General features: G+C 40.6%; 1 protein-coding gene across 1 annotated transcript; it reads left to right on the plus strand.

Moving 5' to 3' along the window:
- The first annotated feature begins 1,366 nt into the window (after nucleotides 1–1,366).
- Nucleotides 1,367–5,703, plus strand: irx2a (iroquois homeobox 2a). The gene is made up of 5 exons (XM_078228530.1): nucleotides 1,367–1,821; nucleotides 2,707–3,115; nucleotides 3,703–4,386; nucleotides 4,650–4,713; nucleotides 5,023–5,703. The coding sequence occupies exons 1-4, from the start codon at nucleotides 1,585–1,587 to the stop codon at nucleotides 4,691–4,693; spliced, it is 1,374 nt and encodes a 457-aa protein (XP_078084656.1). The 5' UTR covers nucleotides 1,367–1,584; the 3' UTR covers nucleotides 4,694–4,713; nucleotides 5,023–5,703.
- The last annotated feature ends 13,295 nt before the right edge of the window (nucleotides 5,704–18,998 follow it).

An 18,998-nucleotide genomic window follows, 5' to 3' on the forward strand; every position in this document is an offset into this window, starting at 1 on the left:
CTCTGATTTTACCGCCTGTTTGGTTCAAGTTCGTTAAAACCTGCCCCAGAGCTAGGCAGCCAATACTTCTGGTCTATTTCTCGTCTTTTGCTCTTAATATTTCCTAATATACTCCGGCGTTCTGCAATTGAAAGACCCCCCTCCCCGTCCCCCTTTCAAGCTGATATCTCTTAACTAATTTCCAAGACCCTCTTAAACGCCCCAACCTTCTCTATCGGTGGAGACGCAATTAGTCTTTCGAACAATCTTAAACAAACATTTAACGTCAGCTTATCCCGCATAATTTCCACACACGTCAATCTAAATTCATTTTTTATTTATAATCTCCCATTATTCCAGGCGAATTGAAATTCTAATATTGCTCCTCGAATTTAAAGAACAGTTTATCATTATCGTGGTGCAAAATCTCAGCACTCTGAAAGGTTCTCTGATAACTCTCTGTGAAGACAGAATATATTGTACAATCCTAAAGCGGCGTTTTAATTCCTCATTTATCTGAAAAATATCTGAGATATATATACATAATTAAAGATAGGCCCCAAATGTCACTTGGTCACAGGAATAGCCAGTGGATGATGGCATTGTTGACCAAGAAACCTGCCGTGAAAGGGGGAAAGCGGACGTGCAAAATAAAGCGAAAGGCAAGGATGATAAATTAATCAGAGTTTAATTGCAACAAAAAACACTAAAAGAAATATATTGATGCCGAATGTGAAAATGCGACTGCCCTGTCCATTTTAGTTACCTGCCATATTGTGCACGCTTTATTGAGCAAAGTCGAACTTGAAGCTTTGTATTGGATGGTGCGCTGACTCCCCCCCCCCCCCCACTTTAAATGAATCAGTTGAGTTACACTCTTCTAGTAGAAGAGACGCCGGTTATTGTTTGGTTACCCCGATCGAGTAAAGGGGCCACTGGAGAAACGGTGGTCGAGCAAGCGAATGGCAGGAGGGTAGGAAAGTGAAGCAAGCGCTGGCAAGCAGAAACGGTTAGACTGAGAGTGAAAGGGAGAGAGAGAGAAACGGGAGCAAATAAAGGAGGAAAGGCGAGAGTGGTGTGGAATGAAACGCACCGTACACAAATAAAACAGAGTAAGAGGCGAGAATGGAACAATCTTGCCTGGTTTACATGAAGCAAGGGGAATGGTGAAGCTAAGGTAAGAGGGAAGGAGGGGGAGAGGAATGAATGGGAGAATGAGGGGATGTGGAAAGTGGCCGCTGGCTGCTTAAATCTTCCCTCAACAACCCTGAGCTGGGGAGGCCGGAGGGGGCGGGGCAGTGCTATGTAAATAGGATGATCTGATTGACAGGCGCTGCCCGCCGCCGCTCTATCTAACCAGAACTCAGCAGCAGCGCTTAGCAAAAGCACTCAGCCTGTAGAACAGTTCCTGCAGCTCCATGCAGACACCTTCCTAACCCAGCACTCAGCCAAATCAGGGGGCGGGGGGGCGGGTGGGGGAAAGCTCAGCTATATGCTGCTTCTCCAGTAACAATCGAATTCTTTTTTCTCTCTTTCTGTCTTGTTTTGTTTCTTTCTTTTATTTTTTTGGGTTAAAAAAATCTTTTTTTTTATTTTTGGAAAGCAATGTCTTATCCTCAGGGTTATCTGTACCAGCCGGCAGGGTCGCTGGCTCTTTACTCGTGCCCGGCGTACAGTGCTTCAGCGCTGACCGCCCCAAGGAGCGACGAGCTGGGCAGAGCCTCGTCCGGCTCAGCGTTCAGTCCGTACGCGGGCTCGGCAGCATTCACAGCCCCCTCTACAGGCTTCAATAATCCGCTCCAGTACTCAACTGATCCCGCAACTGGATTCCCGTCCTACATGGTACGTCAATAAATTTCAACTGACTACATTTGCGGATATTGAGTTTTTTTTTAACATTTATTTTTTTAATTGGAAAAAAGGTTTAATGAAGTTTCGTCTTGGAAAAATGTTTTCAATGTGTTACTTGTTAAATACGAGATTGTACTAACACTAGGCAGCCGTCCCCATAATTGTGTTTTTATTTTTGGTCGGGGAAAAGCATGAACCGATTTGCTACAATAAAATAAACGTTGCTTTTCAAATGTCCAAGATAGTGAGGGGGGTAGCTGTCGTAGCGAGACAAAACAAAAGTTTGATGGTTTTGTTTTGGAAAAGGACAGAATACAATCATTCGGGAGGGGAGTAGGGAGGGAGAAAGTGTAGTTCTGCACAGGATCAGAGCTAAAAGATTCCTAATTTTCGGAAGTAACGCCGGATGGTGTTTGTATCGCCGTTTGCACATCCCAGTCAGAAAAGGTCAGCATCTAGTGTGGCCCCAGAGTGCCTCTCAGCACCACTGAACACAGCTACAAAATAGCAATGTCCGTGCAGCCCGCAATGGTCTCAAAGTCATTCTACTGGATTCATTGTTTGAAAGTTTGTTAAAGAGTTTGATAATAAGGCACGAGGGAGAGCCGCCGCCATTTTTATGTGGCAGGAAAATAGAACTTTAAGAATGAAAATTAAAACATTTACAACAGTATCATCTCTTATTCCAGGCTGCATGGAAGCTATTCTCAGACAGTTGAAGTGTATTAAAATAGGATTTCAGCTGGCATAAATATTAAGCAGACCTAATAAGTAAACGAATTAAAAAATCATTTTATATTTCAAGTTGCAGCGATTAGGAAGTTGGAATTTCAGTGCTGATCTACTGAAACGCTGATGGATATGTTGTATTTTTAGGGTTCCCCGTACGATGCTCACACTACAGGGATGGCTGGGACCCTCAGTTATCACCCCTACGGTAACGCTGCTTATCCTTACCAACTCAATGACCCGGCTTACAGGAAGAACGCCACCCGAGACGCCACAGCCACTCTCAAAGCCTGGCTGCAGGAGCACAGGAAGAACCCCTACCCCACCAAAGGAGAGAAGATCATGCTGGCCATCATTACTAAGATGACCCTGACCCAGGTCTCCACCTGGTTCGCCAACGCCAGGAGGAGACTCAAGAAAGAGAATAAAATGACCTGGGCTCCGAGGAACAAGAGCGAGGACGAGGAAGAGGAAGACTTGGGGGAAAGTGAAAGAAACAAGGAGGAGTGTTTGAAGAAAAAACACGACCAGAACGAAACTTCAGCCGAGGATGAAGGTTTGTGATGTTGCAAAATGTCCTTCCCATCACTCGATATTATGCAGTGACGGCTGCCAAAATAGCATTTAATTAAAACAAATGTCGGGATCGATATCTGATGTATTCAAGCTTTGTGTGACTTATCAGGGCAACGCTATACTCGCTACTATCCATGCATACCGATTTAAGCAACATCGACATAATAGTTAGTGATCGTTTGTTTTTGGAGGGGCTCACTTTTTTGGAGGATCATTTGAGACTAAATTGTGGCTTTCAGGCGGTGATGTTGGATTAAATATTTCAGCGTTTAACAAGGCAGGTTGTCATTGCAGAGTACATTTTCTGCTTTATTTGGAGCTGAAAGGGAATTGAACAATTCCCAATTAGCCACATTGTAATATGGCTGTTTAAGGAACACGGCACTCAGTTCCTGGCCAACCCTTAAAAATGCGCACTACTTTTATGTTTTGAGTGAAAGGATGGCGCCTAATTTGCGGGTGTTTTCTTTTCAATCGCCAATGCTTCTGAAAAAGCTTTCCTCTATTGAGACGTATAATTTGGTGGTCTGTCTTATTTAACCGTAAACTGTTCTTGTTTTATTCCAGGCATCAGTCTGCACGTTGACACGTTGACTGACAGTTCATGTTCCCCCGAATGCGAAGGGGAGAAGGTGAGCAGAGTGGAAGACAACCTCTGTGAATCCGGATCCGAATCGAAGGAAAAATGTGACAATTGCATTGTTGATGATGATGTTGTTGATGATGATGATGATGGAAGCGATGAGGAGGAGGAGAGGGACCTTTCTCACAAAACCATAACTTCCTCGCCTCTCTCCAGGGTGGATGCCACACTCCTTAGCGTGCAAGAAGACGAGAGTTCGGGGAGTCGAAATAAAAACAGCCTGAGCAGTATCATCTCCTCAGCCTCACAGACTCAAGTCAGCAAACCCAAACTCTGGTCTTTGGCAGAAATCGCCACCTCGGATATTAAACAGCAGATCGGACAGATTTGTTCTTCATCGCCGAACTCCTCTTCATCATCGTCTAGCTCAACCTATCCGGCCACTTCAATCCTTGGCAGGCCCATTTACTACACTTCACCCTTTTACACTAACTACACGAACTATGCCAACTTTAATCATCTGCAAAGCCAAGGCATTCTGCGGTATAGCACCAACGAGACTGTCTTAAATACTGCTTCCATACACAAGCAGGGTACTGACTCTCTGAAAAATACCAGTTCCCAGCTAGAACAGCACTTCAGGGCCACGAACTACGACTCCAAAAAAGGTACGTGCTGATGCAAGCTTTCTGCTTACAAGAGACCTGCAGTGAAAAAGCAGGCCATTAACCATAGCAATCAACCGCCCCGAAACTGTAGCGACAGTACAAATCTCCCACTGCAATTATTGTATATTTGAATTGCATATGTGCAAGGTATATGAAATATTTATTTCCCAAGACTGAAAATGTTTACTAGCAATTGTAGTCGGTAGGTCGATAGATATACATAGAGAGAGCTGTGACTAAATGATGGTTGTATTTTTTGACAGACCCCAGTGATGTCTGCACAGTAGGAGTGCAACCATATCTATAGATGTATAATCAGCAGTGCAAGTAAGTGATCATATGCAATGAAGCGTCTAAATTACATAGTTTAGAATCTAAGCAGTAAAAACAATGTACTGCAAAATGCGGAAACGAAATCACACAAATTAAATATTGGTCCAACTGAAAATTGCGTTAACTTATTTCATGCCATTATTTCTTAGTAACAATAGGGTTTATAATAATGATGGCCCACCTTGCCACAAACCCTGCAATATTTAACGTGTGCTTTCTGTGTCTCTGAAATTGTGACAGCTGTGTGCTTACAATTGAACGAGTTGCTTGACTGGGATTCTCTTTTATTTCCTTGGTCTGCAGGTAGGTGTCACAATTGCTTTGAAAATGTCAGCGAGCCACCCCCCAGCTATTAAGCAAAAAAATGTATATAATACCGGATCACATCTTGTGCCACTGTATAGAGAAGACCCACAGAGCACTATTTTAAATTCCACAGATGATGTTATTAAGAAAGCAAATCCCTGCAACATATCTGTGCATTTGTTGGTTTAATTATTATTCTGTATATGTGACTTTTGGAAAATAATGTCTCCTCAGGTTTTCTTCACTTGATCCGTTTATTTGCCACGTTCTAGGTGTAATGCGGCTTTATTGTAAAACTATTTGTAGATATACAGTAGAACAATGTGATTGAAGAACTTGAGTATCTGAAAAGTGGAAAACATTTGATATTTATTTTTGTAATGATGACATAAAGCTTCTCGTAATTTATGCAAGTTGTATTGCAATGGAATCTGAACATTTTGTAAATAAATCTGCTTGTTTTTTTGGAAACGTGATGACAGTTACAATCTGTTTGGTTGTTATAGGGACTCTTTGCTAATTTATATCTTAAATGTAAATAAAATTGACTAGTCTGCAACTGCAATTTCTTGGAAATGTTTGAATTATTTGGCAATTCCTCTTCAAGGGTTCATTTGACTTTGAAATATCTTATTCAGCTTTGGTTTTGGAAACTGAATTAAACTATCTTTAAACATGCGTTTGATATTTATTTCAATTCAAAAAATGTGATGAACTAGTTTGGATGTAGGCAGCCGGGGAACGATATCAAACACTCGGCAACATTCCAATATCCAGCCTATTGAATATATAAATGGCAGACAAAAGCAGTAAGGCATTAAATGTTTTAAAACGGCATTTTTCAATTTCTAGATCATAGATAGGCCGCCTTTATGAGGGACATTTTTCGTATTTTTTTTAACTGCGCCTGCCATTTACCTGTCGTGTTAGATGATCAAATAGAGTGCAATTATATTCTACTTCCGTAAATTCGAAATACTGACAATGTTCCAATTTAAATGGTGTATGAAGGTGATGTATCCGAGCTCACACAGTGTCTTAATGTGCTAGCTCGTCAACAAAAATTCTACTTGATGGAACATTGTTACATTTAAAACTTTAATTTGAATATGTGAAGCGCAATGGTAACATGATACAACATGCAGTAAAAGAAAATATTCCCGGGAAAACGGGGCAACGGAAGGTTGAAAAACTGCAGGCCAACAGCAGGTTGCTTTGTTTTATCCAAAATCTGTTTTTTTTTAAAAGGCCACAATTTATTCGATGGCACGGATCATTATGTTTAACTGAAAGCTAAAGATGTGCAATTAATTATTATAATTAGCGCACTTTCTAAAGGAACATAAATATCTAAAATTAGCAAATGCGACAAGCAGACGACCCTACAACAACGCCATTGACTTCGCTGTAATCAATCTCAAAATATTTCAAAGGCCCCATGCATTTCACTGCATGGAATGAGTAATAATGTTATATTCTGCGTTTTTAAAAGGGGAGTATCAGATCCCAGCGGGAGAAATACTAGTTGCTGTTCCGTTTGGAGCGGCCAGTCGGGGTTCATTACGGAGTATATTCGACAATTTATAAAATCTTGTCTAAACATCTGCCATCTCAAATGCCTCAATCTGGCGGCTGAGGAGAAATTGCTTTAACAGGAGAAATTGACACGCAGGCTCTGATAGCTTCCCAAGTGACTTATTTCGCTCTGAAAATTGTTGGCGTTGGTCACTTCTCGTTAGCGAAGGGCATTTGAAAGTGATCCCCTGCAACACTTGAAGCCATCAGCCTTCAGGATGTTAAGTGTCTAATGACCCATTAATTGATCAAGCCTGATATACAGTACTTCTCTGATTCGGAAAGAGCGATAGCCTTTTTCTCTTGCCGTTTATCATTTATTAGAAGTGTATTTCTTCATCGCTTGACAAGAAGCAAGCATTGTTAAAGGTGCTGTAAAGCATTAACAGTGTTTGACAACCCCTGGAATCATAATCAGAGCAAGATTATCTTCCTGTTTGAAGATTCTAATTTTAGTTAGCAGGTATAAACTATACGCTTTTTAAAAAACTTTGTTCCATCACTCCACAACCTCTCCGCTCCCTTTAAATGGCCCACATTGTTAGTAATTAAACAAAAGGTAATGACCGAAAACAAACTGATGTCTAGTTGTTTAACTAGGCTACTCCCCCTCCCCCTCCAAAGAGTTTAAGAGTTTTTATTTGTAAGGAACTTGAAATCCAGTATTCAACAATATAGAATTTTCTTTTGTCAGAGAAAAACTGGCGATGATGCTAGTGATTTTTTTATATCGCAGTGTTAATTAAAATAGTCTTTTTATATTTGGCCTGTAGACCAAAGTAGTCATTAATTCGGTAGTTGCATAACAGGGACTCCAAAGGTCACAAAGTGAAGAAAGTATAGTCTATTTAAATAGTGTTTGATATGAATAGGAGCGTGTCTCTGGGGCTTTAGAAGAACAACTCCAAAGGCTAGAAGGGGCGATTTAAGCGTAAAGACAAATAGTGCCCACGTCTCGTCCAGGCCGTTATAGTCGAGCTGATTTATTGAAATGTAATCTTTAATCTCAGGTGGATTCCTGCGTGAATCTCGGTGTTGTCACATATTACTGGAGGCGGTTTCCAAATCGGACTGCCGCTGTACCTTATTCTCGTCTCTTCAAATGTCAACATTTGTTGGAAATGAAAGCGTTATTATTTCTGCGAGAGGGACACGAACCACCCTTTTTTCTGCCGGGGGAAAATATTTACCCTGATCGTTTGGTTAAACACAAAATGCAAGCTAAAAAGCAGAAAACCGCGCGCAAATGTGACAATGTTACTGTGTGACAAGCTCCTTTTAGAAAGCCCAACATCCCTGCTGGACAGGAGTTGCAGAGATGTATGAGCTTATTCACGGCAGCTGAAGAAGCATTTCACAAGCCTAATGGGAACAGTTTGAAAGCCATAATGAAGACAATCAGCTGCATTTTCTACACTTTCCTTGACAATTAAATAGCCCAGAAAGGCAGTGAAGTCTTCGCCTTGAATGAGCTAATTATCTTCATTAAAGGTAGAAAGTGCATTGACAATACCGTGCCACCCATTCTCCTTACTCTGCCTGCAAATCATATTCATCAGCCACATTTAACAGGAATGCCCATTGAATGCACATTACAGTATATTCATTTAGCAACATAGAGATTTGTTGTTACCGTAATGCGTTTGAGAAAAGACAAACACCCGCATTTCGATGGGAAGTCACCGTATATGGAAATAGTTGTGGTAATGGGGGGTTTTGCGTATGCATGGGTATGGGGGCTATATTAATCATGGCAGAGAATTCAATAATTAAGATAATCGAAAGTCCAGTATATTGGAAGAGATATCATTGGACGTGGTGGGTAACAGCTTCAGCTATTTCATTTATGGTTATATTTCGGATTCACTGGAGGAACAAATGATACGTTCATGGCTTCCAATCCATACTATTGGCACCATAACTTCGATAAAGTCGTTTCTAAGACGAACCCCTAGTTGTTCTATCTTTTATTTTAAAACCACCACCCAACAAAATAGCCGATTATCAGTTCGGCGACTATCATTTGATAAATATACCCAAGTATGCATTTTACTTCAGTGAGATTGTTCTGATCTAGAGAGCATCGAGTCACAATGAGCAACTATACATTTATTCTTATCAATTTAAAAGCATTCTACATAGGATTGAGTCACTGGCGAATATCATGTGAGTGGAGTGCTTTCCAGAAACAATAAATAAAAGTGGATTCAGTTTAGTCCCATTACAATTTCCAGTTGTCGAACTAGAGGCTGCTGCCAAAAGTTTTGCAGGGCGACGATTTATCTTAATTATTGCTAACTATAGCAACCCATTACTTATACATAACCAGATCTATTAAGAAGACTTTGGGAGGTCTTAACTTGCACAAAACACACCAGTTAGAAATAGGCTAAGATTAATGCATGATCCATTTCAAGGTCTAACTTCCAGGGACAGAAATCAGTTTTGCATCTGGACATTATTTCTTGCCTAGTCCCGGAATAATAATAGTATACAGAAATGTTAACGATCGTTTTTTTTAACTCCAGAGTGCAGAAGCCCCCCAAAAAATGCTGTAATTTTTCTAATTTTGTACAATCGCTGGTAATTAACCGACCGGTTTTGCCTGTTGCTGGAGTAAATTAACTGCTGTAATCCGTGTATACATTAAAACAAATCTAGAGCGAAATGTTTATTGCAAATACCGTATTATGTATGCACAATATCTAAGTATTTGAAATAATTCATTTAAAATATTTTTGTGACAGAAACAAATCAAGTACCCAAATAAACTTCACACATTAAACGCAGTTAAAAATAACGATTAATATAAAATAGAAGAAAAACATTTAATTTAATAGAATGCGAATGCATTTATTTTTTTAAAAATAGGTTAAATGAACAAATTATTTTTGTTTGATAAATCATAGTTGGCATGTAAAGCCAGCTAACTATTATCAGGCAGTAATGTATACCGGTACACTCTCTAATATGCATTGCAGATAAATGCAAGCAGTCGCTATGGGTATAAATAGAAGTTGTGTTTACTGGAGCAAGTCCCCTGAGTCCAGCCAATAGGCGAGGATTTGCTAATGAAGTCATTCCCGATCTGGTTATAATTTGGTAGGCAATGTTGCTTCTTGCCCTCGCCTGTTCTCCGCAGTGTCTGGCAAAGACAGGTTCACAGTGTTCATTTTGTAGCCTATAAATAATCATTATGATGGAAAAGGCCGAAATGACAAACAAATAGACGGCAGCTGGGATTGATGAGGGTGATCAAAGTTAGTGGGCAAGTCCTGTTCAAAGTATCAGCATGCCTAAGCCCCATAAAGGTGCCAGCAGCCTCTTTTTCTTTCAGATCAAGGAATGGGGCAAAAGCAGTGGATTTTTAACCCCTGACATTTCTCTAGAACAAAGACATGAGAACTTACACTATACTAATTACAGCACCTCCGGGGACCCTTGGAGACAGCAGGGTCAAATTAATGCAAATACATTATAGAAGAGGTTTCACCATATACATCGGAATTCATATAGACAAACACACCTGATAATTTTTACTTCTGTGTCAGTTTAATGACGCCTTCAGCCAAACTCTCAGAAATCGGAAAATACACTTAACGTACTGCTAGAAAATCCAAATAAATAACGCATAATCCAATAAGTAATATAAATATCAGCTCAGTGGGCAGTATGCAAAGATGAGATATACATTCCTACATTTACATAAAATAGCAACAGCTTTTTTTCAAGCTGTGCTTGCGTTTCGTAAGCTTTCTTTCGCTTTGTCCCGCCAATACTTCGGCCTCCAAATGGTGTCCTCTTGCAAACGGATGTGTACATTTCGTTTTGCGCAAATCCTTCAGGCTATTAAAATGTTTTATAGTTTCAAAGCCCTAATTGTTATTGTAAATCTTTAATAAGGCCCAAATATCCCAGATGCACAGAACTCTTCCCAGTGTTATGTCATGTCTCCTCCTGTCAGTGAAAAATACCACATGTAACTTTTTTATTTGGTTGGGTGGAGTGGGGAGCAGCGCATTAACAAGTCCATTGCACATCATAACACACAAGATCTAATGTTACCATTTTTTTCTGTTATTGGAGTTATATTTCATCGACATTAACAAAGCCGTGCCTACAATTAGTGCAATTTTGTGATTGCATCATTTCGTTCAAAAATGTTATTTTCCATTGAAGGTGCTATTTCCCGCAATGCCCAGCTCAACGATGGCTAGGGCGATTTTGCCATTTCATTTCAGAACATGGCATAGAGCACGAGCGAAATCTAATTTCTTACATTTAGGATTTAAGCATAAGCGCCTATCTATATAGCTGGAATCGAAAGGGATTTCTGTCATGCCGTCGCGCGGGATAATAGGAAGTTCCCATATACCTTACACACATACATTTATTACCTTCATCTGAGGACTTAAAGGCAGTTTTGTGTAGGGGTCTGGTAGGGGCGGTTGCCATAAATGTTCTTTCTGTACTGTAAACATTGCCTGGCCATTAGAGTCTGTGAGTCGGGCAGACTATACAGATTCCTCATCTGCAAGGATTTTTGCAATCCACATTAGATTTCTGTCATGCTTTGCAGCAGAACACGATATCCCCTAAAGAACCAAGAAAAAAATATCCTGACAGCTAACATTAGTTAAGAGTGCAATGAATAAACCCTTGCGCGCAGTTTCGGGCTAATTAAGATTCTGTTTAAAGTCCCTGTTTAGCAGATCTGTATGGAATGTTAATGTAGCTTTGACTAACTATAAGAAGAAAACTGCATTTTAAGAGCCATTCTTAGGCGATAACATCTCTCACTTCTGTATTCAAGGTCTGTCCGAGCCTGTTACGAAGTCATTATCTCAAATTACTCCATCACTTCATTTTAGGGTTTGGGCAAGCAGGCTGTCCTCAGTGAAGAGCTGCCTAGCCTCACAAAGCCTATACTCTCTGAGGGGATAAAGGATGAATTAACCCAGTATCTCTACCTTAGAGAGTTTGCTCCTTCGAGTTCCTGCACAAATATAGCCAGAATCCAGCAAGCAGATTATATCTATTGCTGGCGTCTCAGCCCAAATCCCCGAAGGCTTTTTGACCCTTTGAAGTTTTCTCTATTTTGCTTACACAGAAGTTTACATGATTAAGTCAGGTTTTTACAAGGCTCAACAAGGAAAATTTAATCACCTTTGGACACTCAACACCAAAAAATACACAAGGCGATAAATCCTGCAACTTCAGCAAGCTAAAGAAATACTAGATTTTGATTTTTTTCCCCCTAAGCAGATAACTTTATATATTGTTGGAGGACTAAACGTGAGAATAGAATGCAATTGTAGAAGTATGCTCAACTAACCACTGAAAGTGCAGTTAGCTTTACCAGAATGTCCAATTCCTGGAAATGTTGATGGCCTATTATTATCTCGTGGTAAAATCTGTAACTTTTCATTTCACAAGTGCAAATGACAGGCTGGCACTCTGAAAATAGGTTTCATTTGGGTCGTATTCAATAAAAGAGCAATGTTTCACATGTCTTAAAACGCATTTGAAAAATGTCTGAAGAAGAATGCTATTTTTGGAAGCAGCTTCCTTGCAGAAGGCCAGAGCCCTGTAAACAAATGCCTGTTCGAAGCTTCATTACGCACTGGCTGAAGGCAAATGCAGCCAATACAACATTCGCTTGATAACCTGTTACCGTTCAGCAAGTTTCAACAACAGGGAAAATGGACCATTGTGGACACACATACATCAGCAAATCTTTTAAGGATTATCTCAGCATCGTCGGTGTAGTTATGTGCTGTGTGCTTGCAACATCAAACAAATGGCATTTTTTCCCACTGCATTTTTTACAAGAGGGAATTATTTATGCGCATCGTTCGTTTCGGAAAACTCGTTGCTGCAAAACTCCACAATCCTCTAAGCCCAGGAACGTAGCAGCTTCACGGCAGGCTAGCAAACTGCGTGCCGGAGCGGCATCATAACTCATTAAGGTTATGTTTAAAATTAGATTGATGAACCGAAAAGCCACCAAACTATATTCATTATTTTTTTAAAGTGGTATTAAATTGCAAAACAGGCTAAGGGCGCTGGGAACAGGTCGACCTACTGACTACTCCTGCGTCGGTGTATCATTTCAAATTCTTGCTAAGCTCATTTTGACTATCGTATTAACTGGAGACATCTTCTGATACTGCAGCATGAGATGTGGAGATGTTCCACCCACCCCGCCTCCACAACACACACACGAACAATCTTGCAGTATGTCAAGTCCCCAAGCAAGGCAAGAAGGCTCACTTTGAGACAAGCTTTGCTTTCAGGGCACTCGGCTTTCAGTGAAATCACCCAGGAATATTAGTCTTATTTCATTTAATCACCAAGTCCTAACAACGAAGATTTCAATTCATTAAAGGCACTCAAATATTCTGCCCAGCTGTTTCCTGCCGCTTGGCTGAGGACGAGGTGGAGAAAGATCCGCAACCCAATCCTCAGAAACGCTCGGCTGTGTTCAGCATAATTCATCCGCCTAATTACACTTTCATCTCTTTCTTCTTAAATGATCTCAGTTATAGACAGATGGCCCTTTCGCCAAGCCCCTCTGTTCCTCCGGTATTAAATAAAGAATGCGATACTTGCAGAAACCCCCGCTATATCTGCAGGCATTTACTACTCATTTACATCTATGATTAGCCGCATGAAAAACAAAAGTCGGGAAAACAAACTATAAATTTAAATAAAACGCACAAACATAGCAAAGAACAATTAAAAGTGCACAAAAGCGTATGCTGAGAAAAGTGCACGTTTAAGAAGCAAAACTTTTTCTCCTTTAATAAAGTTTAGAATTGCCAACTGATTGGCTGCAAACCACAAACACGTGACAATGAAGACGTTCCTCTTGAATCTTGGTGCAATGGTCGCCCCAAAGTGTGTCTTTCACATCTTTGAGTGACAAGTCTGATGATTCCTTTTGGTCACATTATCATCACCAGCTGACTCGTGTCATATAAATTAATTTGCACCCATACATTGAATTGAGAAACCTTTTTTGATGATCTGGCTGCTGTATTTCACACAGAGTGTATTGTAACCATTTTGCATAAAGCGTCACTGTAACGTTAAAGTTTAGGTCCATGAAAGGCTGACTCTCGTGCCATTTAACCCCCCTCAGCAAGAGAGATTCCTGGATTACATGTTTTTGAAAAGAAAGATCATGTTTGCCAGCAAGAAGTTCCTGCTGCTACCCTGGTTTTACCTTCACCCAAACTTATAAAAGAGCTAGTCCCCAATATTTATTTCATTTATTAGTATCACAAATAGGCTTACATTAACACTGCAATGAAGTTACTGTGAAAATCCCTGAGTTGCTACACTCTGGTGCCTGTTCAGGTACACTGAGGAAGAATTTAGCATTGCCAATGCACTTAACCAGCACATCTTTCGGATTGTGGGAGGAAACCGGAGCACCCAGAGGAAATGCACGCAGACACGGGGAGAAAATGCAAACTCCGCACAGACAGTGATCCAAGCCAGGAATCAAACCCGGGTCCCTGACTCTGCAAGGCAACAGTGCTAACAACTGTGCCACTTTGCCGCCCTGAATATCAGGACCTCAGAAATGTTCCTTGAATAAAACCAGCATCTTTGCAAATCACATAATTTAAAAAAAACTATGGTGCATACAGCAATCTGAAGATTAATCTCAATTTGGACAATGTGTCTAAACTAATTGCGGCCTAGTTTCAGAGCAAATTGGAAAGATTTGATACAGGGAAAATCCTTTAGCCTGAAGATGCTTGGCAGTCAGATATTGAACTTTCTTCTCTGTTCTTTTCTTGAGGCCACTTTATCTGTAGTCTCTGTCAGCATTCCTGAGCTTGGAGTTATCAGTTGCTTCACATCACGAGAAGCCACAGCCCCTGGCTCTGATCCTGTGCACCTGTTAGGACCTGCTGGCACTGTCTGTACTTTGTTCAGCAAGTACAATTTGGCAAGTTATGCCACAGCTTGGGGCTTTTCGGTAATTGCCTACAAAGATTTTTTTCTTCCTTGTACATATCTAACAACAGATGCATTTAATTAACACCATAAACAGTGCTATTCATTTGGTTCCCAATAGCAAGACAGTGTGTATAGCGAAAGTAAACAGATTGTACAACAAAGTGTTCTGTTGCTGTCAGCAACAGTTCTGAAAATGAAACACTTCCCTTTGACTTTCAATTGGCTGACAATCAGCACATAATGAATATTAGCTCCCAGGCCTGACGAGAAAGATGTGTGGGAAAACTTTAATTAAAAGCTTGTCAGTACAACTTTACCTGGGTGACATCATTTGACTACAATCTATTGCCGCTTTAGTCGTCTGTGGGTTAATGGATTGCATTTTTGTCTTGCCAAAAGCAAACCCTGCAAGTTAGTTGAGCATTAAAAATGGCCAGCAATAACATTCCAGGGAGCACTTGCTTTGCCATATTTATTTTATTAGCAAATGCTATTTGTTAGTCTTTTAACAGCTATATTTTAGGAGCAGTCTGTTAAGGTTAATTTCTTGAAAATATTACTTTAAAGCTGATTTTGGCACAGTGATTAGCACTGCTGCCTCACAGCGCCATGGACCCAGGTTCGATTACAGCCTCGAGTGACTATCTGTGTGGAGTCTGCACATTCTCCCCGTTTCTATGTGGGTTTCGTCCGGTGCTCCGGTTTCCTCCCACAGTCCAAAGATGTCGTGGTTAGGTGCATTGGCCTTGCTAAATTCTCCCTTAGTGTACCCAAACAGGCGCTGGAGTGTGGCGACTAGGGGATTTTCACAGTAACTTCATTGCAGTATTAATGTAAGCCTACTTGTGACAATAATAAATAAACTTTAAACTTGATGCTTATATATTTAGTTTTGTTTTCTGTCAGGCATGCTGTTTTCATAATGCAAATTTAAGTATTAAAATATACAAGTGAGCATTTTAATTTTTATTAGAGGTACCAAATACCGAAAAAGAAATGATTAAAGACTTACAAAAATTCCAGTTAAGGGATTCTAGAAAGTAGGCTACATTTTTGATGTAGGGGAAAAGGCTGATTATATGCATAGTTGTCTTAATAACAAACAAGCAGAGTTTGTAATTGTGGGTTTGCTTATGGAGCAGACCACTCTCCATTGCTGTATTTGGCAGCCATACAACAAGGGTGTCACTGTGAAGAGTGTATCAAAGTGCTGGTGCTTTATGTGATTTATTTATTAGAAACAGAGCTGTAAACAATGAGTATTATATTAGAGGTCATGAAGTGCAATATTCAGGAGTGTTAACAATGATATGTTACTGTGTTGATTTTGCAGAAACAGCATTGCTATTTGTATTATAAATCAGGCCTTCACAAGAAGTAATTATATTCTTGAGTTCATAATTATATTACTCATAATGAACAATAATAACTCAGGGTAATTTGTCACTGACAGAATGGTGTAATACTCTGAATTCTCTCGCTTGGCTATGGGCGTGTCATGAACACCTGGGCAATGCCTTAGGCATGACAGACAACCACAAATCAATGCATGCTCTTTACACTATCACAAGTTATTTTTAATGCACACCAATGCTCCTTGAACAAGAATTCTGTGTGTTTTAAAGACAGGGAGTCATTTCCCTTTAGCGAGATGGCTTCACATTTTTTGCAACCAACCCGGCCTTTTAGTAAAAACCAAGTGATAATTAATGTGCATTGGCATGCCTATTACCAGTCTTCACAAGACAGTTACAGATTCTTCAAATGGAGACCTTTTACTTGAGGTATGAATTGGATTATAGAATAAATTTTATGCTCTTAGCCTAATCATTATGGAGGTCTTGTGATGCAAAGGTTCGTGTCCCTGTCTCTAATCCAGTAGCTCAAGTCCCACTCCAGGACTGGGCCACGGCAGGTATGTTGATAACATTTCCAAACAGGTTGAGTGTCAACCTGCAAATCTTTCCAAAATGCCCATGTGGGTGGTAAGAATGGGATGGTCTCCTCGTCAGCCATGCTTGATGTGGAGTGGTGCTCAAGATATAGCCTCTAGTGACAGGCTGGTGACCTGTTCCAGAAAAAACTATCTATAGAAACAGAGATAATCATGTGCTTTGTTGTTTCATGTGCCATTCGGCACTGGAAAGTTCAAAGTTTGAGTATGGAAATGTTTGTTGCATTTGCTGATATTTATGACACCAAGGCTGTGTTAGCATGCAATGGATGCCATACTTATCACACACTCTTTGATCTTGCTGTCCCAGCATGTCAATATTAATTTAAAAATGTAGCAGCATTTGTATTTGGCCACTAGATATCACCAGCTTGATCATTATTTAGGGAAAGATTGGGCACAATTTAATGTTTCCAATGCAGCCTTTACCCATTTGTTGGAGAACTAGTGGGAAATCAGTGTTTCTCTTGTGGGAGAGTTTTGACTGAATTATGTGCCTCACGCACTTAACTGAGCAGAGTCAGGCCTTCCTCATTATTTAGCACTCCACAGCAGAAATCCCATCCATTAAGAGCTATCAGCCAAACCGAGACTGGCAGCTCGCCATTGCCAGTGCTGCTGGGAGATGTGGCTGCTGCTGGTAGTGCTGCAGGGACTTCACCAGGGGTTGCTGTTGGACCTCTGAAGGTGGGATAGGAGTCATGGGCAGGTTGCCATGGGAGGGGTGTTGTCAGGGTTGGGGGGGGGGGGGGGGTGGGTGGGGGGTTTGAAGGAAATGGCATTGTTGACTCTCAGCAGCCCCCTTTCCCAATGCTGGGTCTCTGGATCAGACACAGACTGCCTGTCAGAAAGGGAGCCCCTTAACCTCAGTAGGCTGCTGGCAAACCTGACAGGTATATTGGGCGGCCTCCGGAGGGGGTGCACGGAAGCCGTGCAAAGACATCCTACCATAAGTACTTAGGCTTCCCATGTTGGGCCCACTTAATTGTGGAAGGTTTTCTCCCCATTGGGACACTAATACACAGCTTGCCCCACAATTAAGTGGGCTGGATGTCATGATACCTGTCAACACAGTAAGAAGTCTCATCATGATACCTGTCACCATGGACTGGATTAGATTCCTCCCAACATTACTGCACTGATTTATTTCTGCCATCTCTAGTTTTCAATGTGGTATTACTTTCCTGAAGTTGGGACTATTTATACATTTCAAAATTCTCATGAACAATGAATGGACAGAGGTTTATGTGTAAGATACAGTTTTGGTTAGAAATCTGATCCTATCGTGACCATTTTTGGGTGCTACTAATTTTCTAATATGGCAGCTAGGAGTGCACATTGATTTCTGTCCAGAGCTGAGCCACCCACCTTATTGGATAAGTTAGGCACACTGGTGACAGGAGCATAGGCCAATAGTATTTAAAGTGCAGAATAATTAATTTAAATTAGGGAGTTGTGCAAGACCTGTTTTCAATTTTTAAATGCCCCAATCCTTCACTCACCAAGTCCTGAACTTTCAAAGAATCACTTGGGAGTAACTGGTAAAATGGCATCCATATTCCCTTAGCCTGGATCTGGGTGGAGTATGAGTGTACATCTGGCCTCATGTTAAAAATATGTGGGCTGCTACTCTCCCTAGCCCCAATTGTTCCAACCCGATTTTCAAGAACAATTCACTGGTCATTCTGCACTGTTATGAGCTCCATGAAAATGAATATTAGGGGCATCTCAGGCCTCACTATTCAGATAATGGGATCATACCCTTCATACCAACTCTATAAAATGGTGCGCTCTGATCTGGATCATTGAGTCTCCAATATTAAATGTTTTTTTTGAGAGACCAATAAAATGTACTTGTTGAAATTTAATGTAGTTGTATGAGTGACATTCAGGCAGAGAACATTCATTTTGGAGTAAAATTGCAAACTTTGGCCCTTACAACCGATTTGTTTGTTTGATGTGACTTTGGGGTTATTGAGCCAAAACTGCTGTCAAATTGACAAAGCTGCACTGTTCCAAATAGTTAGAACATGCTGACTGAAATTTAAATGTAGTCAAATAAGAACATCATTGTTATTGATGAAGCATGGGGTAGCACCCTTGATACAGGGTATCACTAATACTGAAAAGTAAAGAACAGAAGACAAGGTAAATCAATAAGTAATGGATAAGTGGAGGTGCTTGTGGCTATTAAGGTGCATTTTCAGTACAATGGAACATTCATATATAACAGTGTGACTTTGCAAAAATACTACAGGCACAGTAAGTATAGTCTGAGACTGCAGTCAGGGCCAATCTACCAGTGGAAAGAAGCAAGAGTGTCTGTAACAAAGGAATCACACCTAACCTCATTTCAGTAATCAGTGTCTTTAAAATTCATGGTTTTCAAAATGCAGCAATTATTGGTACATGGGCATCATGGGTGGATCTAGCATTTATTGTCTATCCCTGACAAGGTAGTGGGTCAGAC

The sequence above is a fragment of the Mustelus asterias genome, chromosome 2, assembly GCF_964213995.1.
Source record: "Mustelus asterias chromosome 2, sMusAst1.hap1.1, whole genome shotgun sequence".
Classification (NCBI taxonomy): Eukaryota; Metazoa; Chordata; class Chondrichthyes; order Carcharhiniformes; family Triakidae; genus Mustelus; species Mustelus asterias.